General features: G+C 37.4%; 3 protein-coding genes across 4 annotated transcripts in view; 2 read left to right on the top strand and 1 right to left on the bottom strand.

Moving 5' to 3' along the window:
- Window positions 1-53: 53 nt before the first annotated feature.
- LOC140665836 (uncharacterized) lies at window positions 54-1,138 on the bottom strand. Its single transcript, XM_072892416.1, has 3 exons — window positions 619-1,138; window positions 401-478; window positions 54-328 (listed from the first exon to the last, which is right to left on the bottom strand). The coding sequence occupies exons 1-3, from the start codon at window positions 969-971 to the stop codon at window positions 268-270; spliced, it is 492 nt and encodes a 163-aa protein (XP_072748517.1). The 5' UTR covers window positions 972-1,138; the 3' UTR covers window positions 54-267.
- A 3,866-nt stretch (window positions 1,139-5,004) lies between these two features.
- Window positions 5,005-6,399, top strand: LOC140666223 (OCIA domain-containing protein 1-like). Its single transcript, XM_072893157.1, has 4 exons — window positions 5,005-5,200; window positions 5,446-5,732; window positions 5,804-5,943; window positions 6,019-6,399. The coding sequence occupies exons 1-4, from the start codon at window positions 5,141-5,143 to the stop codon at window positions 6,255-6,257; spliced, it is 726 nt and encodes a 241-aa protein (XP_072749258.1). The 5' UTR covers window positions 5,005-5,140; the 3' UTR covers window positions 6,258-6,399.
- Window positions 6,400-10,200: 3,801 nt separating this feature from the next.
- Window positions 10,201-17,810, top strand: part of LOC140665828 (uncharacterized) — a 51,328-nt gene continuing 43,718 nt past the window's right edge. Inside the window, exon 1 of one of the 2 annotated variants that reach the window (XM_072892402.1) lies at window positions 10,201-12,108. In XM_072892402.1, the coding sequence (XP_072748503.1) occupies window positions 11,683-12,108 (426 nt within the window). In that variant the 5' untranslated portion in view covers window positions 10,201-11,682. The remainder of the gene's footprint in view (window positions 12,109-17,810) is intronic. The other variant, XM_072892403.1, reaches the window with a different exon arrangement.

Genomic DNA, 17,810 nt, shown 5'->3' with positions numbered 1-17,810 from the left:
CGACATTATATATAAGTTTGACATCAAAATCTTTATCAATTATGCGCATATCATATTGTTATACATTGCGCTTTATTTTTAAGTTGCAATCTTATACAATATATAATCAGTAATTTATTATGTACACCCACATATCTATTGAAAATATCGTTGTTCCGTACACGTAATTTTTTGTAGTAAAGTGATCTGACATTTTGATTCTTTCCAAATGCATAATTTTTTTGTGTATTTACTACATTCGCTTCGAGATAAAAAGATTCATTAGAATTAAAAAAAATCGTCCGTTCGATACAATGGATCGTACAGTGATATATCGACTCTTTCTTGTCTGCAAGGAATAAAAAAAATTGATAAAAGATTAAAATGATATATTCAACGATAAAATAGAATGTCATATTACCTTTCAGTGCTTTCGCTAGTCGTGTTATCCGTATCTGTAAGAATTCCAATCTCGTAGACTACAGCTTTTATCACGTATCTAAAAATGACAGAAATATTTGTGTATACAGTACAAATCTTTTCTTTTCTCTTTCGTAATAATATTGTCAAAAATACGTTAAAACATTTATATATATATATATATATTTTTTTTTTTTTTTTTTTTTAGAAAAAAATTACACGTCAGTGTTGCCCTCAGTTTCCGTCGAATTATCTGTCGAAGAATTATCCGTCGAAGAATTATCCGTTGAAGAAATATCCGTCGAAGAATTATCCGTCGAAGAAATATCCGTCGAAGAAATATCCGTCGAAGAAATATCCGTCGAATTCTCCGTCGAACTATCTGTCGATTTATTCGTCAAATTGACCGTCGAACTCTCGGATATCAAATTTTGATACTCTTGCATGAGATCTGACAACGGATTAGCATTCGCTCGCTGCAGCGTTGTTAATGATATTAATAAAAATATTAATTGTAAGAGCAGAATCTGAGACGGTCGAAAGAACCGATGACATGCAGCGGCGCGCGACATTTTAAAACGACAAAGACTAATCTTTAGACACCTCTATCGTCACTTTTATAGCAACGAACATCTGTCCCTTGTTAACACCACCACCTTATGTACGTAGATGCTTTTGCATTACGTATTCTCATTCTGTTCATAAGTGGTAGCGGAAAATTTCCGCGTTCGATTATGCGTGAGTAATGCAACGAACGATGCAACTGCGTCAGGTCTCGTTGAAGCTAAAGATAAATATATATTTAAAAAACCATAAAAAGGATGGATATCTAAATTAATTAGGAGGTATTGAAAAAGTTTCAAATAAGATTCTTAAGCTCTTTCATAAAAAAAACAATAAATTTTTTATCGTAATTAAAAAAAAAAAAAAAGATGCGCGCGTGCAAATAACTGTGCATCAGACTTTACAAAACGTTTTTCTACGACTCTCCTGTACAAAAACTGATAATGAAAATATTACATAGATAACTCGCCCAAGGCTTTGAACAAATTATTCATGTACTAATGCAAAATGTACATTTTTAACGGAAATTTCGACGGTTTAAAAGTTCTCGATGTAGATATAAAAATTTTAATTTTAGCAGATATATTTTCTGTTTTCGATACTTAAACAAAAGTACAAAATAGATTGTTTAATCATTTTCAAGGCAATATATAAGTCCACTCTCAGTTTTATTTTTGCACAGCGCGGTAATTAAATTAGCGCGGTTATGTAAATAAATCGAATCAAAATATCACTCGCGATATTTCAGTTACTATTTTAACATGTCATGTGACTAAAGGTATCATAATGTATTTGTTAAATATAATCAACGTGTTAAAACATTATATACAGTTAAAAAATATCAAATATTAAGACGGATAAAAAGTAATCTATTTTTTAAAAAAGATAATCTTATTTTGTAATTTTTGTTATAAATAATATACACTGTAAAATGTTACAAGTAACTTTATACTGTACATGTAAAAAAAATATACTTTTTGTTCAATACATATGTTTTAACATGTTGATTACTGGAATGCTCAGGTCTTTATTTAAAAACGAGATAAGAAGGAATAAGTACTCTTTATATTTTTTCTATTTAACAGTAGAAAAAAATATAAGTATTACTTATTCCTTCTCGTTTTTAAATAAAAACCTGAGCATTCTAGTAATAGAAAAGATCGAAGTTTTCTATTTAATAGAGTAATTATTAATTCTATCTAATTAAACCTTTTCTGTCAAATATAATTAACATGTTCAAACGTTAGTGGTAGATGCGGTATCATCTTCAAGCCCACATGGCTTTTTTTATCCATACACACACATATATATGTATTATTTAAGCTATTAATTAAGCTAAAAACGCTCCTACAAAATGTAAGAAATCAATCGCATCAACAGTTTATAGTTTAATGTTTAATATGCATAACAAATTTATTAGAGTATTAGTATAGAGACTCGTTTCTTGCCGAGATTATACGATTTGAAATTCTAGGTAATCTCGCTCGTCGAGGTCGGGTGACAATGGTAGCGTTATTCGCGCCAGAACAATGATAGCGAATAAGAGTTTCTGACCTTCATATCCTATCCGGAAGCTCTAGCAAAATTTACGGTGACACTACAGCTTTTTGTCTCTTTTTCTCGATGCTTTTTACCTTGTTGGATGTAGGCACTACCGTTGCCTTCTGTAATGTTATCGTCAGTATTATTATTACGCTTCGTGATCCTTGGTTTTTCAGTCGACATTGTCTATCGCACGCCTGTAAGTTTTAGGAAAAGACAATTTCTTTTTTTTTTTCAAAGTAAAAAAGAGAATCTCTTATGACGGTCAATTCTTTAATCATCAAAAAAAAATAATGAAATTATGTATATTATGAAGAGGGTTTATACATACAAACGAATCATATTGAATAAAGATTTTTACCTGTTGTAAACTAGTTTCTCCAAATACAGAGAAAATTTCCGAGATCAAGCTTTTTATCATTAAAATAAATAATATATATTTGTAATAATGTATTTAATAATAGTCGAAAAAGTCGTTTAATTTTTACAAATTAAGAACAATGAGTTAGAATCGAAAAATTAATTTATTTGGATCATGTTACAAAGACGGCGTTAAGTATAGCCAAAAAAATACGGTAATAATCGGATAGTGTGGCTCGGAAGATGATGAATATTTATAATATTAATGAGATATAGTAGCATTGCTAGATGACATATATTTTCTTACACTCCTCGATTGGATGATCAACTGGCGACTTTGACATATGTCACTATCTCATTCTTTTTCTTCATTATCATTGTTCAATCCTGTGATTCACACTTTTCGAACTACACTATTGTTGCCTCTCTTGGAAGTTTTCATCTTCCTCTTTTTTTCTTTTCGTTGTTTTAGTCTTGGATTGTTTATTCGAATGTGTAGAGAATGTATGAGAAAGCATTGCAACCCTCTAAACTAGTGTTCGGAGAAGACGATCGAATTTTGCTATTGTCATGAACTGATTCGTACAATTTGAGCAAGACTTGCTCTATGAGAACTGCAGTCAACAAAAGTAATAAATTCCAAATCATGTTGTTTAATCTGGAATAAATAGATAGAATAAATGTATATATTACAATTCCAATGCATCAATTTGCTGGCAATTTATTTATTCTATCTTTCTATAAATAATAAAATACCTTTCTAAAGTTTTTTATATAACTCATGCTAATTTTTTTAAATTTTGCATTACTGAATAATAAACTTTTCAGAATGCAAAAAATATATATATATATATATATATATATATATATATATATATACACATACATATTTATATGTAAATAGCAAGCATATTACCTTGCCTCCAAAATTATTTCTAACATGAATGATGGTGAAATTGACAATCCATAGGACAAAGATTAATGTTTTATTCCATTCCAATGAATATTTTGAACAAAAGCAGTGATCACAAGCAGATGGTGTATCAACTGTTTTCTAAATGGTAGTAGACATATAAGACATTTCTCCGACTGTTCATCACTGCTATCAGAGAGAACATTGGTGATGAAGAAAAATCAGTTTTTTCCCTCTTTGTTTTAGATAAAACTTTACACTTAGTATTGTATTTCTTACAATCTCTAATCAATTTATTGGAGGAACTAATTGAATCGCTCCATTCAGAGCTACTACTATCTGTAACATTTACATCATTGGATACTTTATAATAGATTAACAGATATAAAAAGCTTAATATATATTTTAAGACAATAATAATATACTAACCATAATAACACCATACTAATCTACTCATCCGAATTGATTTGCTTGCCTCTGATGTATAACTAATTAGATTCATCCTAACTACCAACTCTCTGCAATAGAATAATTTCAATAAAAATAATTATTATAATAAATTTAATTAAATATTTGTATAAAAATGTAATAGAGTTATAATACTTGCATGGTTTTGTTGTCTAATCACAGGCATCATTGCTACTACTTTTCCTTTTGTTAATAAATCTCTAAAATAATAATACAATTATTATTTCTGAAAATTACATAAAATTATTGTTTTATATATAAATAATTTTGTACATGTTGATATATATCTATTCAGTTATATCATCATAACTTTTCATTATATTTATTTACATAAAATATATTTAAAAAAGATTAGGTAAGTAAAAGTTTTCGTTACTTTATTAAATAAATTTTAACTCTGGAAGAAATTTTAAAATATATCAATAACAATCAAGATCATCCATCCTTACTTACATACATGTATCTTCCCTTCCTTCAAAGTTTGTACAATAATAGAGTCATCACTACTGTCATTGTCACTGATGACAATTTTCTTGCATTTATGAGTATGATGACATATTAGGGTATAAAATTACATATTCATATATTATTATACATTGTGAAATATAACGTCTACTTTCGCGACCGGGGTCGATTCGTCTTTACCGATTAATCGATTGGAAACTCAAAACTTGTCGTTCTATTTGTTTCTCGTGGTAAGTCACAGATGGCGCTGACATCTCATTTCGCGCCGCCATTATGCCCGGTTATCGGTTATTCGCACATAGGTTACCTGTTATCTCGTTGTGTATCATTTGAATCGCAATTTGAGTGCTTACAATAGTTAATATCTGTTACGAAGCGCAAAGTTTTCGCGTTTGATGAAAATAAAGTACGTTGGAATACTTACAAATCATGACGACTACCGTGACGGATGTACAGCAACCCGATTATGCAAAGTATCAACAAATACAGGTTAGGAACCAAGTACTCTTATTTATTTACATGTAAGTTAAATGAAATGTAGGTAATAATACATACTCGATGCTGACAAAAATAAAGAAACGAAGCAAATTTTATCTATTTAATTTATCTATATCCAGATGTATAATTAATTATATATTTGTATAATTATATATATATATATATATATATAAAATACACACTTCAAAAAAAAAAGATATAGCTATTAGATAAATTAAACCCAATATAAATTGTAGAGAGTGGAGTTGACACCAGAGGAGGCAAAAGCCTGGCAGACATGCGTGAGAAGCTCAAGTGTCATAATGCCAGCACTTGTCGGCGCAGCCATTGGGTATGGATCGCTTAGAATAACTCCGTTTCACGCTCGAGCGAAATATGCGGCTATAATTGGAGGTTTCTTTGGTCTGGTAACAGGCAGGATGGCCACTTCCCAGATATGCTTAGCGAAAGTCGCTTCTTTACCAAACAGTACTCTCAGGGATAGATTAATAGAAGCTGGCTATTATGGAAATAAACCTATGAGGTATCATTTCTATACAATTTAATTGATTTATATCTCCTGTCAAAACGGATCTCATTCGTCTTTGTTTATAGAGAGATGACGTACCAAGATTTTCAACCGTTGGATGTGCAAACTGAAAGTCAGAGTTTGCCAGAACCATCTACAGGAATAACATTCGACGATTATCCGTCGATGAATGCACTTGACACATATTCTAGTTTTAACGATAGCAGTGAGTTTTGTAAAAACTATCATCAAATCTTTTACATGACTAATCTAATGATAACTATGTAAATTATGTTCATAGGTGACTTTCACGTCTCCGAAGATACGGATCTAACTGAACCGATAAATTTGCAAAAAGGCGTCAGTTATGACGAATTGAGGCATAAAAATAGAGATGAGTTTTACAAGAAAAATAAGCAATGGTATACTCCTAGGAAGCCAGAAAGACCTCCATTAACGAACGAGACAGCCCAACAGGTTCCAGCAAGCAGCACTTCACCGATACAGGAGAAAACTAAATATGGTGACACGTGGGGTTAAAATTAAAAATCGCTAAAATTTGGAATATTTTCCATTACTGTGCATTATGAATATTGTGTGTATATAAGTAGATTAAAATTTGAATTATGTGAACAGAATTTAAAAACGTTGATATCTTATTAAAAATATATGAATAAAATAACCGATATGAATCACGTCCGCAATAATAGATATCGACATAACGATTAGATGTCAGGTGACGATTTCAACTCGCATTCTCACTATCTAAGCAATACGTGTTGAATGATTCACGAGTTTAGATGGAAATATGAGACGTAATTCGTGCATCGCTGCTTAGAATTGAGTCACAATCGCGAGATACTGTGAGATAGCAGAAAGAGACGGCTATGAGCCGGCTAATTGATAGATGACGCCAGTCTGTAAATGCGCGTAAACGCAGCTCGCGCGAGGCGGTTGCTCACAAAGCGGCACAGTGTATCTGTAATATAATGATATGTAATATCGCATGCACGCGTTCTCGTCTTCATCGGGATATGGTGTCATCCCCGCCGCGTCGTCACCTTGACGTACCCAGGATAAAACTGCGCTCACTTCTTTGTCATAAGAGCGGTCGCCGCATGTCGTTCCCTATACTTTCCATAAGTTAGCCAATAATTGCCGTTTGGTATTTGTCATACAAGCAATATTGTACTCTACCCTTCTATCCGCACAATCTGCGAACAGATTTGCAACAACGTCTACGAAGTCGTTACATTTCTTCGCGCGTATTGCTCGCTCTAGGTCTCGCTCGTGCTCGGCAATTATCTTTACCGCCCTCTTGTCATTAAGCGATGTATTCATCGTCGCGAAGAAATTGAAATTACTATCTTGTCTCGTCAAATTGTGATCTTAATGCTAGCTAAAATTAATACTTTGTTCTTTACGTCATCTGTCATCATTCGCGTGAAATTCCTTGTCGGAATTACAATTGTAGATTCCCTATCAGTACACATGTTCAAAAGATGTTTATAGAAGATCCATAGGATGTTAAAACAGATTTTAATATCTTGTGAACCTCTGATGGGCATCTTTTGAGCATGTGTGCTGATAGGGTTGCTGAATTTGGTCAACATTGAACGCGTATAATAATTAGATACAAATACCCAAATTGATAATAATAGTAAGCGCTATTTAAGCATTAATTTAAAGATCTCGGAGTTGAGTTACAATTTGAAGCGATCTCACGATTAATAATTTTTGTCAATAAATTGATAATAGCGCACACAGTATTAATAGGATCCGGTTGATTTGCTTCAATATCTCGTTTCGATCTTCTCGCGGGAACATCGACGTACACCAGATGTGTGTGTATACGCATATTTATGAATACGGTCGCTTCGCTTCACTTGCCGCGCGCCCGATTGCAAGCGCGGGCTGGCAGCCATTGGCTGTCGGACGCGACCAATGGGCGAGTACTACTCCCATTCATAAGTCGCTTCGCTTCCGCGGAGCGGGAGGGGGAAGCGTGCGCGCGCGCACTGTGTACTCCGCGTCTCGCGGCTAAATTCTGCCGATCAGCCGTGCTCGTCATTCGCGCGCGCGTTCGCTCACTGGTAACCGGTTCGGTTCTTAACCCAACTTGGAGCTTTTTAACCCTAAACTTGACGTTGGTATATTCTACCGATACACGTCATTGCATTTTATCATGCAAGCCTGGTCATTTCCCATCTATAGGTAAAAATATAATAGATCTTTTTAAATTAATTTTTTTCAAATTTATGTATTAATAAATGTAATTTTGTTTTTTTTTTTTTTGTTTTTTTTTTTTTCGTACAAATGCATATTGTCTCATAATTATTTTTTATTAGGAACCCACGTATTGTAAAAAAATTATATAGTACAAAAAGATCCGAGCATTTGTATTGTACACTACAATTTGTAATTAACATTTTTCATTATCCTTGCAATAATTTTAAATTTGCATAACAAGTCCGCGATTAAAATAGACATTTATGCAATATTAAGTGTTTACGGTTATACGGTAGCTAAACGCGTTTGTAAGCGCTTTTTAGAGACGAGAAATGAGTATTTCCGAAACTCGTAGCCACTTTTGTGTTCATTATCTCGTTCCTCGCGGTAATTCGTTTCCCAGGAAACGTCACTCAAAGAATGTAATTCGCGCTGTGTTACATATATTACGAGGGATTCCTGGTTCCAGGAAGCTCGTTGGAATTTCGACAGCGATTTACATACATGTGTATATAAATATATATATATATATATATACTTTTGCGCACGTCACGATGCCTGGTTCACGTGCCTGGTTAAACGATCACGTGTAGAAAGGGGAGTCATGCACGCAGGTGCAGGTCATGTGAAATATTTGCACTTTGTCGTAATTTGCGTAACCCATTGCATATATAATAAATCCGCGCTGCGCCAGAGTTAAAGCGCCGCGATAGAAAATCGTTTCACAATCTAAAGAGAAAGGGAACCTTTCTGCCTCGTCGCGGATCAAAGGTAGGGGGTGGAGGGAACGAGCGGGAGGGAGAAAGAGCGGCGTGGAGATGCATGCTTCTCTGTGTTGTGTACGACCGCGCGAATATATCGCGGGAAGAGTCGCATTCAAGACAAATTGAGTCGCGATCGATCAACGCGGACGTCGCGAAGCTCGTTAACTATCATGGAAGTTTCGATAATACTCTCGTACCTGTTTTTCACGTTCTTCGTTTTTACAAATATTCAGATTATAAATCGTTTTCGAAATGATCGATTTTCGTCAAAATTGTTGGCGAAATAATTAATGAACGAAATTATTGATGAACATGGTAAAATTATTACGTCGCTTGACGTTTTGGATATATAATTTAAAAAAAAGAAATGTGTCCGAGAAATCAATAGATACAAGAATCCCAGCTACGTGGCGTGTATAATTTTCCATTTAAATTTTCTCATTGCTTCTTGAATGAATCCCTCTCCGCTTCAAATGATGAGCGATTTCTGTCAATCGACGCGAAAATTTTCACTCCACAGCTTTCTTATCCTAATTGGAGAGAAAGTTACGTGATCGAACCTGTTATACATTTTACTTTTATATCATCTCACATACATTTTCTATACGTCATAAAATTTGCGCATATCGTAAAGTTGATACGCGCGTTTCTCGATTCGCGTTGGCTCCCTTAATTTGCGCGATTTGTCTCGTCGGCATTACACGTCGAAAGGGTGAGAAAAGGCGGCGGTAAATGGTAATACGCGAGGGATGATTCGCCGAAGGACTCGACGCGATGGAAGAAAGTAAGTGCGCGGGAGGTACGACGTAAGGAAGGGCGGGGAAAGTGGTGGGAAGGGGGAGAAGAAACGTCGAGAGAAGTGTGCCAAAGTCGGAGGAGGGTAGGAGAGAGAGAGAGAGAGAGAGAGAGGAAGAGTCCCTCCTGTCCCTCACGCTAGCTCACGTCGATAATCGCGCCTGTCGAGACGCGCGGGCGGCGTTCGACTCGTATCTATATGTATATGCATGTGAGATGCGGTGGGAAAAGGACGCGACGATTCGTTGGACGTGCGTTCGATCGAGACAGCGAAATTGTAAGAGACTGAAGGTGAGCGAGTAGGGACTGAGGAAACTTACGGGGTAGAGGGAAAAGTGTATGTATACACACACTATGTATATGAATATGCCGCGGAATGGGAGAGAGAGAGAGAGAGAGAGAGAGAGAGGGACAGAATGAACGAACGAACCGCGAAAAGAGAGAGCGACTGGCGCACGATGGAAAGAGAGAGAGAGAGAGAAAGAGAGAAGGAGAGGCGAGCACTCGGTGTCGGGACGGGGGCGTGCGCTCGATGGCCGCCTAGACCGCTCGAATCGGTCGCGCCCGGGGCGTGAGCCAGGCACACGAGACCGGGAATGAGCGAGACAGACTAAATGGAAGGGTGGGAGGGAGAGAGAGAGAGAGAAAGAGAGAGAGAGAGAGAGTGAGAAAACGCGCAAAAGAGAACGCGACACGCTTGCCGCGGAGGGCTGCGTCTGCGTTCGCCAGGCAGTTACTCTGGAACCGTTGCCTTGACGACACGCATTCACGCATGCGCGTACGTGACATGGACGGTATACGGCGCGATGTGAACGACAGTGAAAGAGTTGCGCGCGCCAGTTTCGTCCGTCACCCGTCACCCGTCACCCTCGGTATCCACCGTATCGTTTCCACCACCATCGCCGCCGCCGCCGCCGCCACCACCACCACCATCGCTGTCACCACCACCACCGGTGCCACCACCCTCGCCTCGTAAGTCTTGTGCTCTCTTTCTCTCCATCTCCATCGCTCTCTCTCTCTCTCTCCCTCCCCCACCCTTTCTCCGCCCTCGTCCTCGTGGTCGTCCGGACACGCGCGCGCGTCAACGCGTTAACGGGAGTGCGCGCTGTCACCGTGGAAGAAACGTCATTTCGCGGATCCCGTGGCGGCCGAGCAGCGACCAGCGATCAGCACTCGATCGCTCGCGTGCGCGCGCGCGCGCTTTTTAACCTTCCCGCGGGAGCGCCTTCCTTCTTTCGCGTCTTGTGCGCGATATGTTAACGCTGAAAACGATCTGTACGTGGGATCTGTCGCGAGTGTCATTTAGCCAGCAAGGTCAACGAAAGTGTTCTCGACAAGTGGCCGTTTGTAAGAAGAGAAGAAAATTTGTCCAAGTACAAAACGGTACTGACAAGTTACGATGCCGAATAGTTGGAGAAAACATTATTTTATAACAGAAAAATTTAAACGTAATCGTGCACGTCGAATAGTGCGCGAAAAGCCATCGAGTTGATCGGGATAGCTTCGGACTCATCAATGTTTTCGTTTAGGAATCACGTTGTCGCGAGAACTCGAAGAATATCGTTGATGACTCAAACTCGAATGCTTCTTCTTGTTCGCGTTAGTGCTTTTCGACGTGCCTGGCGATGATGATAAACGATTCGGACTAATCACTTAATGAATCTGTTTCTCGCAGGACGCAATGTTTGCAGCGACATTCGAGGAGCCCTCTGCAGCCTCCTGGTGCGGGATAGTGTTTCGCGTACGGAACTCGCTAAACTCGACGCGCGGGACGTCAGCGCGATTCCGATGTACGTGACTGTCGATATCGTGAAATCATCCGGTTGCCGCGGAGGATAGTATTAGTGTTTTTCTACCTCGGTTTATCCCGAACAGAGGAAACGAGTCTAAAATCTCTGAAGGAAGGACATAATCGAAGGGATAGAATCGCCTCTTCCATCAGGACGCACCAAAAAAAAAAAAAAAAAAAAAAAAAACGCTCGCGGATTGGATGGTGATTCGGATGCCGTGACGGAAGACGACCCGGGGATGATTCGAATCAGTCGATCGCGAAAGATGATATCGCCGCCTTCGCTTCGCTCCACCTGAAGAAGACCCCAGACCCTAGATTCTTTCGCGAAGACTGGATATCGATCTCACGGCCGTCGGATATCACGGTTACGGCGGTCGCAGGTTGGATGGTGCCGCGAGGATTGATCCTCGGCAGGACGACGACACGGGAGCCGGAGCCGGAGCAGCTACGCTTTTACGACTCTCCGTCGCCGCCGTCGCCGCCACCACGGATGGACGCGAGTGTGTGCTGTTTGCCCGCCGGTGCCGCCGCGGCCGCTACGGGGGTCGTCCAGCATCACCACCCTCATTCGGCGTCGCTGCCCGGTCTACCCTCCGCCGTCGGCGTTCAGCCGCCGACGATACAGCCGCCCTACGTCACCCAGTACGCCGCCGATCAGATAGTGCCCGATCGGGCCCAGCTCGACGGGCCCCTCGCGGCTGTCCTCGCCGGATGCAACTCCCAGGATGGCTGGCAGCAGATCTCCTCGACGGCGCCCGTCACCGCTGCCACCACCACCACCACCATCGACTACTCGTGGCTGCAGATGCAGGTGAGTAAGCTTTTTGCGAAGAAACTCGAAATCCAGGGCTGCGTTTTATTATTTGAGGGGGGGCTTTGAAAGGAATGGTTTCACCTGATGGATATTTGTCGAGCCGATAAAACCAGGTGCGAAAGCGCGTCGTATCGCTACGAATGATGAGGTAGCGCATGTTAATGCGATAACATTTTCATTTCCAACTTATATACATGATAATATAATAATGCAGACTTTGTCGCGTGAGAAAGAAATTTTCATGTCGATCCGAGTCGACTTTTAAGAGTTGAAGAGTAACGGTGCCAATGAGAATAAAATGGCATACTCTTTTTTATGAATAAAAAAACGTTGCTACTGAATGAATCTTCTTTCATTGACTTGTAAGAATTAAGTATTGATATTTGGAAGGAGAGAATGAGGGAATCTGCGTCTGTATCTCACTCGAGAGATCGATTGCATCTAATGAGTTTAACGTAGTTTAGTCGAGGAAATTACAATAGCTTGATTATGCAAGGACTTTCGTATTCCTGGCAGAAGCCAAGTATCGTCGATTAAGCGTAACTTGATTCGGTATGCAACGTGTACGGTTGAAATGTCGATTTAATTAATCGGTAATTGATCGGTAATCGAGTTTCGCTTACAATAGTAAGCGTGCATGCCGATTTCAGGAGGAAACCCGTTCAATTTCACTCTTTAATTACAGTATATGTCAATATAAGCGCGCACGTGTCACATCAGCTGATTACGTCGGTTTTTAGTTTTTGTCATCGTAACTTGCACAACATTATTATAAGTTTTCAACGAGGCGTATAATAGCCGTCACTTTTTTTTTTTTTATATTGATCGACAACTTTGCGCAGGCTACACTTTGACAAAAACTCGGGATCGATTCTAATCGAATATTTAATTAATCCCCTCCCTTTTCATTATATAAATTATATAAATTATATATATATATATATATATATCTCCACGAAAATTATCGATTCGAGCGTCGTGATTTAAATAATTTTACATCGGCGATATTTTTATGTATATATATATATATTGAACGGGGATAGATAGTGGGTCGAAAAAAAATGATGGATATATTTACGTTCTTAATCATTCGTCAATCGGCTCGGCTCGGCTCGGCTCGGCTCGGTTCGGCTCGGCTCGACGATAATGTATCAATTCCCGGGAAGCGCTAGATCGTAAAATAATAGAGCGAAGTAATAATACCCATTACTATTATCTCGGTACGAGTGAGTATACTATGTGTTCTCCCCTTATAGACCTGGCGGCGTCTCCGCCACGTAAAGCTACGCTGTTGACAGGGTAAATATCCTTTGATACCGCGCCGTCCGTCTGGCACACGCGTCGTACGCCTCTCGTCTGCCTTACACGGAGGAAAGTTATCTATGTGGCACGCGTGTGCGTGCGTGCGTTCGTGCGTGCCTATGTCGTGCGATCTCTCACGCCACGAACGAGAGCGTGTACTCTTCACATTACGAAGGCTCTTTCGCTTGTCGTTAAGACTCCAAGATTTTCGTAAAGACCGCTATTTCGTTAATGAATTTGTTGGCTTTATATACCTACGCGCAGTGCTGTTTCCTAATATCATTGAAAGACTGCGGTTTTTTCGCTAATTTCAAGGTAATTTCTTTCCTTAATAGAAATATCGAGGAAAACATTGTTTCTTAACCATTTTTAATACTTTTTTTTTATATTTTTAAATTTATACGTTCTGTTAGAAAGTAAAGGATTTTTGAAATTAATTGAAAAATATAATCTTTTCATATAATATCTTGAAAGCTTAATTAAGAGTTTTTTTAATCAATAATTATTTGAGAGTTCTAGGCGTTTAAATATTTTTGTGGAGACCATACTCGAATCGATAAAAGAATCTGCAGTCAAAGAAAAACATTCGATGGATCGATATGAAAGATGTTTTTATATTTTTTATATTTTTCTCTTGTTTTAAACTCGTACGTGTGTGTCAGTAGCAAATTTATCTTTTTCGTGATATTCTCTATAAAAAAAATTTGAAAAGAAATATACATCATGGACTTATGTAATCTCCTGTATTCTCGTACATAATTCTAACGATTTCTATCGATCGTGACAGATTTGACTACTGGGATTGACAACGAAATCGATTAATCAAGTTTGGAAAGTTTTCTGCTCGCGATGTTATCAAAAGAGAGAAGGCGCACGACGGTTCAATCTTCAAGTCGAAAAGCTGGTCTACGAATTTTGCCAACACCTATTACAGAACCTCCAACCGGAAACCGGTTTTTTTTATACCGTTACCGACTCCTGGATACGCGTTTTTAGCATGCAAAATCGCGCTTCGTTGCCGAATATCAAATAGAATATTCGAATTCTAAAGGAGGGTGTATAGGAAGAAACATCCAAACGTTGAAATGATCGCGGACGAGAAATATAAAGGCGCGAAAACCTGGAAGAGAGAAGAAGAAGAAGAGAGAGAGAGAGAGAGAAAGAGAGAGATCTTATTTGTATAATATTATATATCACTTACAAAAAAATGACCTTGCAACTTCAAGAAAAATTTTCTAAGTGTAAAAAATTAACTGAAACAGATCAATTATTAGCAAATACTGTGATACTGCATATATTTTGCACTTAATCAATTTAAATGACAGAGACAAAATTTATATCTGTCCTATTAGTGTAATTTAGACAGAAAATTTGTCCATGATGCCTATCTTTAAGGCCTATTGTCAAGAACAATTATATTTGTGATTAATATTTGGCAATGGGATCTAAATTTTCTAGAGGTATTGCTTGAATATTGCTGCTAAATTCCATACGTGACAAACAATATTCCAACAGATACAAAAAGTAGTGATAAATCTTAATTGAGACATCAAAAATTTACTATCTACGTTAGTAAAATATTTTTTTCAGTATACAGATGTTATTAGTATCGTGCTATGCAAATGTTATAAAATTACATGTTAATTTTATATTTGTTTGCGGAATCAGAATCTATATAGAGAATAAGAGAATCAATCATTGTAAAAGAGCAAACGATTTGTTTTTTATCAAGGCTTTGTACACAAAAAAGTTTGATTGAGTAGACATTTATAATTCTCTTACATGTAAGAAGAAATAAAATACAATCTTTTCTCTCTCTCTCTCTCTCTCTCTCTCGGCTAGCTAATATTTTTTAAATTATAATTTCCTTCGACACGAGAGAAAGAGAGGGAGGAAGGGAGAGAGAGAGAGAGAGAGAGAGAGAGAGAGAGAGAGAGAGAGAGATCTTTGATATACGCATCTCGGTCTCACGCTATCGTTAGCAGGCAGGAACGCTCGACTAAATCGCGGCCGGTAATTAGCCGATACCCCCGACACAATCTAAACGCATTGTGTGACGCGTGTAAGATAATAAGCGGACGGAAATCCACGATTATTGTGCTGCCCGAGCCAGAAAGGACATCCCAACCAACCACCACCGGACGAACCATTTCCACGGTTCACCGCCCTTCGTTTCAAAACTGCGTACGATTACCGTTCCGCCGTCGATTATTTCAGTCGTTGTACAAATACGAATAAAAGGAAGGGAAGATGTGGGGAAGGTGGAGGGGAAGGGGGAGGGGGAGGGGGAGAGGGGAGGAGGTAGAAACGCGCGCGATTAACATCAAGCGGAGATGATGACCTAACCGAAAATACGACGGCTAATATCGTTCGTACTCGCTTTGCTTATTCCTCTCGAAATTGGCGAAATGACAAATTCTTTATCTCGACATAAGACATGACTCAGAAAGATAATTTTATTGCAATCTCCTTGCGCGTTATTGTGGATATATATCTTGAGTAGATGTAGTAATAATTATTACTCGCATGCGCGCCCCGCATCGGTATATACAATGTTTCCGGCTCTATATTCTTGATTTCGTTGTAAATTTCTCGGCAAGTACTAAAAACTCCCATCTTTTAATACTTCGATAAAGAATTCCTCTAATAGGGACATAACGGAATGTATTAAGATCGACGCGATTACGGAGAGTCGAGCCGCGCCGATGAAATCGGCCCTTTCCCGACGTTTGCAATGATTTCCGAGAGATACTCCTCGACTAACCGTTGTATGTATTAGCCAGCCGCTAGCCAATGACTCACGTGAAATCGCAAACGAGTGGGTGTGCAGTTACTTACGTTGTATACTTATACTCGTACTAACTAAGTTAGGGTCGGTCGCGGTCGCGGAATCATGTACTTTAATAATGAGATGTGAGCAAGGAAGCTTTTTTCTTTTTTCGCTTCTTTTCTTTTCGATTTTTTTTATTATTATCTTCAAGAGCAGAGAGAGAGAGAGAGAGAGAGAGAGAGAGAGAGAGAGAGAGAGAGAGAGAGAGAGAGAGAGAGAGAGAGAGAGCGGTTAAGATTTGTTGACGAGAAGAGATGAAAAATGTAAATTAATTACGTGATAATTATTATTTAATGTACATTATTATTGATACTGTGGTTAATACAAAAATACTCCTTAAAGTAATAGCAATTTGAATAATTAATTCACAATAATTTTTTTTTTTTGAAATTATTTATTTCAAGAATTATTGTATGTAAAAATTATTTAACGAGTGCTTGACATTTTAATGCTATGAAGTCGAATGAAAAATTTATAGACAGGAAATTTGTTATTTTTCGCTCTTTTTCCTTCTTTTTTTTCGCCTGGTATTATAATTTGAAAAAAAAACTATACAACACACGTTGAAACACGGTTGCTTCAACATTTTAAACATAGATAATTTCATTAAACATTTGCGAATATTATATAATATTGTTATCGCTATTTATAGTACTTAATATACGTACTTAAGCACGTTGTAAATTTTCATAAGTACGCACTAGTTGCAATTTTCCTTTTTATTTGATTCTCTCTGATAATCATCAACAGCTCGCAGGATTCACGTAATGCTAAAATAATAATAATGGCTTTGGAGAAATGGCCATTTATCTTATTATCGGCTGGCAGTTTTTTGCAAAAACTAAAAGATGTATCACAAACTTGAAATGATGTATACGAAACTTGAAATAATAATTTTACATGGTTAATTTTAGTACGTTCAATTATTAATGTCATTGACTATGTGATTAATTTAGTGCATCAATACTTTTCAACATCTAAAAAAGATTTTTGTTCTCGATTAGTCATATTACGCAATACATCGCCAATTTCTTTAAAATATTTTGATTTATTCATAAAGCGAGTTTTAGACGATTTATAAATGGCAACAAAATTTAAAATAAAGAATTCTTTATAATTTTGTTTATCGTGTATCTCGATGTATTTGTATATCTGAGATATACATATAATATTTTATACGTATATATGTATACATTTTAATTCTTGAAATATTTTTTATTTACGTAATATATAAAATTATGAATATAATTATAATTATAAATCTGATTCTGTGTTCTGAATTTTTTGTCGCAAAGTATAAATCGCTTAAAGCACATTTAATAAATAGCTACAAGTCGTAAACATTTATCATATAAAATTTGAATAATAAAGTCAAATATTTTAATTTTATATCTAAACTAATCTCTCGAAATTAAACATTAGAATAATTTATATTTCTTTATACAGATTGTAATGTTTTCCTGTTAATTTTTGATGCTAAAGAAGTTATCTTTTCGCGTGTTGGAATCTATGTTCGTTGAAATTATACATCGGCTCGAAATCCTGATCGGTGTACAACACAGGATTT

This window comes from Anoplolepis gracilipes, chromosome 5 (assembly GCF_047496725.1).
Source record: "Anoplolepis gracilipes chromosome 5, ASM4749672v1, whole genome shotgun sequence".
Classification (NCBI taxonomy): Eukaryota; Metazoa; Arthropoda; class Insecta; order Hymenoptera; family Formicidae; genus Anoplolepis; species Anoplolepis gracilipes.
This window is presented reverse-complemented; position numbering and strand designations above follow the sequence as displayed.

What these genes read in the sequence shown, in the direction of transcription:
- LOC140665836 (XM_072892416.1), bottom strand. Translation starts at nt 971, where the DNA reads ATGTCGCGCGCCGCTGCATGTCATCGGTTCTTTCGACCGTCTCAGATT. An exon ending in ACTGAGGGCAACACTGACGT is followed by an intron (nt 479 to 618) that starts GTAATTTTTTTC and finishes TGTCATTTTTAG; the next exon opens with ATACGTGATAAAAGCTGTAG. An exon ending in ACTAGCGAAAGCACTGAAAG is followed by an intron (nt 329 to 400) that starts GTAATATGACAT and finishes TATTCCTTGCAG; the next exon opens with ACAAGAAAGAGTCGATATAT.
- LOC140666223 (XM_072893157.1), top strand. Translation starts at nt 5,141, where the DNA reads ATGACGACTACCGTGACGGATGTACAGCAACCCGATTATGCAAAGTAT. An exon ending in TATGGAAATAAACCTATGAG is followed by an intron (nt 5,733 to 5,803) that starts GTATCATTTCTA and finishes CTTTGTTTATAG; the next exon opens with AGAGATGACGTACCAAGATT. An exon ending in TTCTAGTTTTAACGATAGCA is followed by an intron (nt 5,944 to 6,018) that starts GTGAGTTTTGTA and finishes TTATGTTCATAG; the next exon opens with GTGACTTTCACGTCTCCGAA.